Source organism: Rhamphochromis longiceps, linkage group LG5 (assembly GCF_057381845.1).
Source record: "Rhamphochromis longiceps isolate RC_006_pf linkage group LG5, R_longiceps_female_GT1.1, whole genome shotgun sequence".
Lineage (NCBI taxonomy): Eukaryota > Metazoa > Chordata > Actinopteri > Cichliformes > Cichlidae > Rhamphochromis > Rhamphochromis longiceps.
Window position 1 is genome coordinate 21,620,904 of NC_140561.1, and position 8,083 is coordinate 21,628,986.

The window sequence follows — 8,083 nt, forward strand, 5'->3', positions numbered from 1 at the left end:
TTAATGGAATCCGGTAGAATGAAATACTTGATTGGTACATTCAGTTTATACCAAGCAGGATGTCCTTAATGATTATTTATGTGAATGAATAAACATTTTATTTAATATATTTCCATTGCATTTTACTCACACATACTCCGGCCAGTGTTTTTGTTAAATCTATTATCCGACATGCAGAAAAATGCAGCATTTCATTGAAACGTGCAAACATACATTGGAAAAACAGTATCTAAGGCAAAAATGAATTTGGACAGTTCTCTGAAGCTTGGAAGTCAGTATTTGGCAGGATGATTTTCATATGAACACCCTCTCTTACGCAAGCTGTTTTGTAATTTTTAACTAGTCTTCAGAACTGTTGTACCTTTCTCCTAACACCATACCCACACTCAACATGATTTGAACCAAGAATTTCAAATTTGGATTCCTCACATCATAACAGCTGTTGCCACTGACTTTCACTGAATTCCAGTTCTTGTGTAATTTGGATTTCAGTGAACAGGAGACGGATCAACTGAAGAGTCAAATTCATCCCTCAGGTCCTGTGTCATGTCTTTTTTTTTTTAAACTTATTTCTTGTGGACATGACTTTCAGGTACTGTTCATCTGATGTAGATAGTTGTTGTTTTTTTTTTATTGTTGGCATTTTTTATAGATTCAACTAAAGAAATTGGAACAAATTATGTGTTTTTGCAGCAGGCTGCTAGTAACTAAGTAGCTAAAGGTACAATTTAGAACACATTGCTGCATCTATTCCCAATTTCCACTTCTACATATAAAGAAATGAGTGATTGCGCATGACTTTTGCTTGTATCTCAGTTCTTGGAGTGCCTCCCATTGTATCTATGAAATCGTCTATTAAACCCTTTGCAGCCCCTGGGGTCACATTTATGTTGGGAGAAACTGGAAACATCTGTTAACCGCACTGGATCAGACAGATCGTGGTGATACTGCAGGCAGTTGGCAGTAAACTGACCCTATCGCCCCAAGCAAAAGAAAAAAAAAACAAACAAACACCCACAATTAGCATCACACAGGAAGCAACAAGCACATGATGTATGCTGTGCCAACACCGAGAAAAATCACAATAGCGGGCCAAGTGACACGCTTTCTGCAGTCCATGAGCAGTTTCAGGGAGTGGTTTGATATTGTCGGCCTGTTTTTGGCTCCTAATGGTGATAGGATCATCATCAACCGTCCACTTGTCTGGAGCAAACTCATTGTGTGCATTGTTTTGTTTTGTTTTTTTCGTCGAAACGCCTCCTTTTCCTGCCAGCTGAGTCATGTCACACCGGTCGCGCTTTTCTTAGCTAAACAAAGCAAGTGTGTGAGTATAAAAAATAAGCATGTAAAGCTGACAGGACACAATTAGTTTAAGTGTTCTCAAAAAGGCCAGCTTTACCCCCCGCCAAAAAAGCTCTTAATATTAATTGTCCCAAAAAGCACGGTGTATCTCGTTCTATTTATTTATTGACATATTATAAATAAATATCAAAAGGAATGTAGAGTATCCAAATTACGAATCTGATCAAATAAATTCCTAAAGGACAAAAATAAAAAATGTCGTTCTCGTCGAGATAAGCTGAGATATTCGTGGAAAAATAAAGTGCCCCGTCCACATGCTTGGTGAAAAACGATCACCCAGCTGCTCAGAAAAGGTGTGCCGCCGGTGTGACGTCACACTCCTACCTGAGTTTCGGTGTGGAAAGGGAAGGACCAAAGGAGCGACGAACATCAGCCATTCTGAGCTCCAGCTCTCCGCCTGTCGTTGTTATTAGTCGCCTTTCGTCGAACCGGTAATCGGTGAGTTCGCTTCGAGGGGAGATTGGTGGGGAGTTTGGACCCACCGAAGCGCTGTTATTTCCAGCTGCTGGTTAACAGGCCGACGAGATCTCCAACTTCCTGCTTTGCCCACAGGTATGTGTGTCGTCTTTTGTTTTCGTGTTTGCTTGCGTCGGGTGTTTGATTTTTGGACTGGATTGGACTGACACACAGATACTGCACTTCACATATTATTTAAACACACCGTGCAAAATCGTCATACGAGGCCTAGTCTGTAAGTAATCTGGCAAACAACTGAAAGGTCGCTCCGTCTGCCAGAGCTGAAGTCCAGCAGCTCTAAAATGTTTGTTTCCCCCTGATAAGTGCTGCAGCGTAGTTTGCCGTGGGGTGCACTAAAGATCATGGGGGGATGTGGGGGGGTTATTAAGACTTCTGAGGGTGGACTGATTTCACTTGGATTTTCTCGGCAGTGAGGATGGCAGTCACCCCTCGGCGTGTCCGCCTGAAGCCCTGGCTGGTCGCGCAGGTGGAAAGCGGGCGCTACCCGGGATTGACGTGGCTTGACCGTGAGAACATGCGCTTCAGGATCCCATGGAAACACGCCACACGGCACACACCCCAGCACGAGGATGAGGACACCATCTTTAAGGTAAAGATTCACTAAAAGAGGGGTGTCTGCCTGTGTGTGTGACTTTATTCCTTATGCCTGATCAGAACTTGTACTTCTGCAGAGACAGTGAGGAGGTTTAAGCAGGGGTTATGCTAATTCATTCCTGGTTAATATCCTTTTTAAAAATACCCTCTAATAATAATAATAATAAGTAGGACTTTTAATAAAACGTCTGGCTTTGCAGCCCAGTTCTATTTTGTTTCTCTGGGTCATGTTGAATGAAACTTTATGTAGGTGTTTTATTTTATTGTTCTTCTGTAAACCTACCAAATTAAACAGGAGAGGCATAAAGGGAAAAGGTTGTGGCTCATGAGGTTGTTTTCTTTTCTTAAAAAAAATAAATAAGTAAACTTTTTTTTAAAGAAAAGAAAACAGAATTTGATCAGCATAAACTTTGTTGTGACGAGGTGTGTGTACCTCGTGAAAAATTGAGCCTCTGGGCTTGAGTCTTTTCATTCTGACATAGCTGTGAATACATTATACAGCTGTTTCCTGACAAACATGCTGACCCAGCATCACTCAGTAAATAAAGAACACTGGTTTTATTTTTATTTTTTTAAAGTGAGTGCATACTGTGCATAAATAGAAATTAAAATAACTGTGTGATACTGATCCCTTCATTTGGTCTAAATATTCCCCCAGGCATGGGCTGTGGAGACCGGAAAGTTCCAGGAGGGAGTTGACGAACCTGATCCTGCAAAGTGGAAAGCTCAGCTTCGATGTGCCCTGAACAAAAGCAGAGAATTCAACCTCGTCTATGACGGCACCAAAGAGATCCCCATGAATCCTTGGAAGATATATGATGTCTGTGACATCCCTCAGCCCCTCAGCAACCACGGTAAATGAGAGCTCTTTAATGCGGCTCGCTCTCGTCTTTCTTCGTTCATCTTTAATTTTGCAGTATTTGCCACCTCCCTCACTCCGCAGGCTCTTCAGATGCTGGCCCCTGGACACCCGGGGATGATGATGGTCTTGAGGAAGATATTCCAGATACTCCAGAGTCTCTGCCTCCATACCCATCTAATGGTGAATGGCTTTGTCTAAAAACATTACACCTGTTTCTGCAATGTCCAGTTTGATTGCTTATTAACAGTAAATGAATTATTTTCTTCATGTAGGCACCCCCTCTCCTCTCATTATGTGGTCTCCGATGGGTTCTGAGTCATCCATGCAGCCTCCCAGCTGTCCCCCATCAAACGAGGTCTGGCCCAAAGAGGAGCCTGTTAAACCCTGGCCTAAAGAGGAGCCCGTGGATGTGGAGATGCAGCAAACGACACACGACATGCCCCCAGTTACTCTGCCCGATCCGTCTTTGCAGCCCCCTCCCCTGCCCGACGGCTTGTTTGCCTCTCCCGAAATGTGGATCAGTTCCCTTCCAAGTGAGTGTGAACTGTTGCACCTGCTTGCTTGGCAGACTTCAACTTAAAATAATAATTTGAGCTTTTTGTTGTGGCAGGCTGAGGTGTAGGGGATACCTGCTGTAGCTCCCCAAGTGCAGTTGAACTTCATGACATTTGATTGGTTTAAATTAGGAAAATATAACATCAGAAAACCTCTTCTCTAGACAGCAATACTTGCTGGTTTTATAAAAAGATAGTTTCAACTCCTCTGCTTTAAGCTTGAAGATGTCACTATTCCTGTTGTTGTTTTTAAATAAACAGAACTTTTTATTAATTAATTGAGAATATGTGTCCAGTATGTGCACCATGGTCGTAAAATTGAAGTTTCTGCTTCCCTGTGACCTCTCCTTTTTCAAAAATTAAGCTTAGTTCTTTTTCTGTTTTTACCTAAAATATAGTTTTATTGCATTTTCCTTTTTAACACGCTTCCACCTTCATCTCTGACCCAGTGACAGACCTGGAGGTGCAGTTTCTTTACAGAGGGAAGGAGATGTGTCCTACAGCGACAGTCAGCAACCCGCTAGGCTGCAGGCTGTTCTACGGAGACCTCGGGCCCATGGTCAATCAGGAAGAGCTGTTCGGCCCAGTGAACCTGGAACAGCTACGCTTTCCGACCACGGAGCACATCACCAATGACAAGCAGAGGGTCTTCACTAACCGCCTTCTGGACGTGATGGACAGAGGTCTGATCCTGGAGGTCAGCGGCCACGATATCTACGCAGTCCGTCTCTGTCAGTGCAAGGTGTACTGGTCTGGCCCCTGCGCTCCAAATCCAGCTGCTCCGAATCTCATAGAGCGGCAGAGGAAGGTCAAACTGTTCTGTCTTGAGTCTTTTCTCGCTGGTATGTATTAATGTCACTTCTTTTTAATAAATGAGATACAATGTGTAGTTAAGCATCTTTACACTGACAAAAATGGGAGTTTCAGCGGTTTGGCCCATGCCTTAAGATCAAGGTGGGCAGGTGTGGCCTGCAATGTAAAATGAGTTTGAGCACCTGTGGAAAAGCATTTTTTTTATAAATATATTTTTTTTGTTTGCTGTGCAGGTGTGATAGCTCAACAGCGTGGTCAGGCACCAATCACTCCTGACTATGAGATCAATCTGTGTTTCGGGGAGGAGTGGCCAGATGGAAGACCCAAGGAGAGGAAACTTATCATGGTCCAGGTAAAGAAATGTGTAACATAATTTAATGGTCATCAAAGGACGATGGAGTCGTGTCATCGCATCACGCAGAAATAATTTTTGAGTCTTTTTGCCTATAAAATGTCACTAAGTCATACAAAATAACAGCCAAAAGTTTAAAGAATCTTAAGAAACCAAAGATGATAAGTGTTCTATCTTGAAATTTTTAAACAAAGAAGATTGCGAAGTGTCTTTTCCCAACACTTAACGGCCCTCTTTCACCCTGCAGGTCATTCCAGTGGTGGCCCGAATGATAAGCGAGATGTTTTCTAGTGACAACACGCGATCACTTGACAGCGGCAGCATCCGCCTCCAGATTTCCATCCCAGACATCAAGGATAACATTGTGACCCACCTAAAGCAGCTTTACTGCCTGCTACAGACCCACCAGAGCCCGGAAAACTGGGCGTTGCCACCTGGCTCAGCCCTGAACATCCCCCCAGCACTGCAGACTCAGTGAAACGCGTAAACCTGTGAACTAATAATCACCGATCAGCCACAACATTAAAACCACATGCCTTATGTACAGTGTAGGTCTCTGTTGTGCTGCGTAAACAGCTCTTGCTCGTTGGGAAATGTACAGGCGATGTCTGGGTGTGTCCTGGGATGTTGGAACTGCGTTCTTTGTGTCCTGTGTCAACTCCATGGGCTCTTTAATTAAAGTTACTCGAGTGGTTTTTAAGCACTTTCCACCGAGTCATTGCCAAAGTAATGTAGTATTGTGTATAGAACAACCTTTAGGGGGGAGGTACACGTCAAAGTAAGATGAACGGGCTGAATGATTCCCAGCAGACTGTTGCATTGTAGCAATGATGTCATTCACATCAGCTGTCAGTGGTTTTAATGTTGTGTCTCATCGGTGTTTATCTACACTTCATCTGACGGTTACCTACTGTAAGCAGGGAACTGCTTACAATCATATTCAGAAGTGTACTCAATACTGTAGGATTTATACCCTTTTCAAATTTTCTCTAGTATAAATGTGCCGTGTTTGTGCTTTTCTCTATATAAAAGTTGTGCCTTGAAGCCTGCATTACTCAATATCTGCAGAAACCACAGACTGATGCTGTGGTTTCACTGGCCAAAGTCCTGCTTGTTGCAAGGCAACATTTAACAGAGTTAATGAGTTACAGATATCACGCTGTGCCTTATTTATCCTGAAAGGGTCCTAGAGCCTGCTATTCATGAGGGGCAGAATGCTTTTTATCGTTTTCAGTTTAAATATTTTGAAGCTACGTGTTTAGCACGAGATTTATAGATTTTGGAAAAATAGATAAATGTGAATTAAAGTTTGGATTAATAGATTTTTCTACTGTTCATGCATGACTACAGTTCAGTGGTGCCCAGCTACTTGAGATCGGTGTGGAAAAAAAAAAAACAACAACTTTGTTTTCTTTTTATATGTATGAGTTTCGTGGTCAGCTGGCCCATACACAGCAAAATCTCCAGTGTTAAATAAACACTAGAGAGTGTCTATATGGGTCCACACCTGAGTGTTAAATTAACACTCAACAGAAATGCTGCAGTATATGGTCATATGTTTTAGTGACACCCAAATGACCTGACTGTCAGAGATTTACAGTTAACAAACAGTCAGGTGAATAAACAACAATGAGACACTTGTGTAGGTTAACGTGCTGCACGGGTGAAAAGCTCAGAGCAAATCACACCGAACTGCAGTATTCGTTTATTTTTATAGGTTACATCGTCAATATGCAAATATAATCACATTTCCTGTCCCGCAGGTCCTGGTGTGTGTGTGTGTGTCACAGAGTATGTGTGTTGCAGGTCAATTTCTAAGAATAATATAATGCAAGTCAACTTCTGCGGATATGTATTTCTGTGCTGGTCTCTTGTCAGTGTCACAGGGTCAGCTTCCTGTCAAAACAGAAAACTGTCTGGTGAAATATGTATAACATAACTTTTGAAGCATAAGCAAATAAAACAAAAACTCCCTAACACTGACCATGCATGATCATGTGCTAACTGTAGCACATGCCACCGCAGACTTGTCGGAACCACCATCTGCCGCACTGCGCTCCAGTCTTCTCCAGGCCTTGGGGTCCACTTGCGCATCAATAAACCTTCCCAAACGAAAAATGTCTGCTTCTTGCTCCCCTCACCACCCTTATCCTGAGCTGCAGCAGTAAAACACTTAACTAATGAAGGGTCTTCTTTCTGAGCCTTCACAAGTGCTTCCCAGGTGAGCAGAAAAGGAGCTCCAGACTCAGGAGCTGGCTCTAAGGCTCCATTATCTCCCTCATCAGTACAGGGCATCACATCCTTCTCTAGAATAGAGCCAATCACTGATTCTGACAAATCAACCCCCCCACCTTGTTGCTGGGCACGTGAACGAGTCAGAACGCTCACCGGGAACACATCCGGGTGCTGCAGGCTGAGGGCATCTAACACAGGCTCTATAACAGGATTGTTGGTCACCTCAGGGGTAGGATAAACTTTCCCACCCGCGATATCATTTCCCATTATAAAATCCACCCCATTAATCGGGAAAGAAGGCCGCACACCCACTGAGAAGAAACCACTCACCAGCTCACTCTGTACCCAAATACGATGGAGGGGAGCAGGCACAAAACTCATCCCAACACCTCTTACAATGATGCTAGAGTCACAGTCAGACTTCTCATTAAATTCAAGCACACTAGCTAGTATGAGGGACTGTGAGCCACCAGTATCACGCAGAATGGTCACTTCACGCTTATCCTTGGTCTTACCAGAAAGCGAAACTGTCCCCTTAAAAATGAAGGGCTTAAAACACTCATCCGGGGTCTCAGGGGAGGGGGGCCTACTGACAGGAGGCATGGTTTTAATCAGCCCGACCCCTTTTGGTTTACGTGAAGTCGAGACTGATTGTTTCCGTTTATAAGCTTCACAATCTGCGATCAGGTGGCCAGACTTAAAACAGAAAAAACACTTTTGGTCTGCCTTGGGACGAAACACAAGTACCTCACTCTTTGGGTGCTGTGCAACTGGCACCTCGCTAGCCTTCACTGGGGCATCGCGCCGGTCATACCTACTGACACTGGTTTTATG

At 43.5% G+C, this 8,083-nt stretch overlaps 1 protein-coding gene across 2 annotated transcripts; it reads left to right on the forward strand.

The window, feature by feature from the left end:
* The first annotated feature begins 1,702 nt into the window (after window positions 1-1,702).
* LOC146669921 (interferon regulatory factor 6-like) lies at window positions 1,703-7,151 on the forward strand. Of its 2 annotated transcripts, XM_085406572.1 has the most exons (8): window positions 1,705-1,914; window positions 2,250-2,428; window positions 3,092-3,287; window positions 3,377-3,475; window positions 3,568-3,828; window positions 4,299-4,691; window positions 4,896-5,014; window positions 5,262-7,150. In XM_085406572.1, exons 2-8 carry the CDS (start codon window positions 2,255-2,257, stop codon window positions 5,490-5,492), a joined length of 1,473 nt encoding a protein of 490 aa, XP_085262698.1. In that variant the 5' UTR covers window positions 1,705-1,914; window positions 2,250-2,254; the 3' UTR covers window positions 5,493-7,150. The 2 variants fall into 2 exon arrangements, with proteins under 2 accessions (XP_085262699.1, XP_085262698.1); XM_085406573.1 differs by lacking the exon at window positions 3,377-3,475 and having other exon boundaries at window positions 1,703-1,914; window positions 5,262-7,151.
* The last annotated feature ends 932 nt before the right edge of the window (window positions 7,152-8,083 follow it).

Bases quoted from the DNA above. Each gene is read 5' to 3' on its own strand.
- LOC146669921 (XM_085406572.1), top strand. From the start codon at position 2,255: ATGGCAGTCACCCCTCGGCGTGTCCGCCTGAAGCCCTGGCTGGTCGCG. The intron at 3,829-4,298 runs GTGAGTGTGAAC...TCTCTGACCCAG, and splicing joins GTGGATCAGTTCCCTTCCAA to TGACAGACCTGGAGGTGCAG. The intron at 4,692-4,895 runs GTATGTATTAAT...TTTGCTGTGCAG, and splicing joins TCTTGAGTCTTTTCTCGCTG to GTGTGATAGCTCAACAGCGT.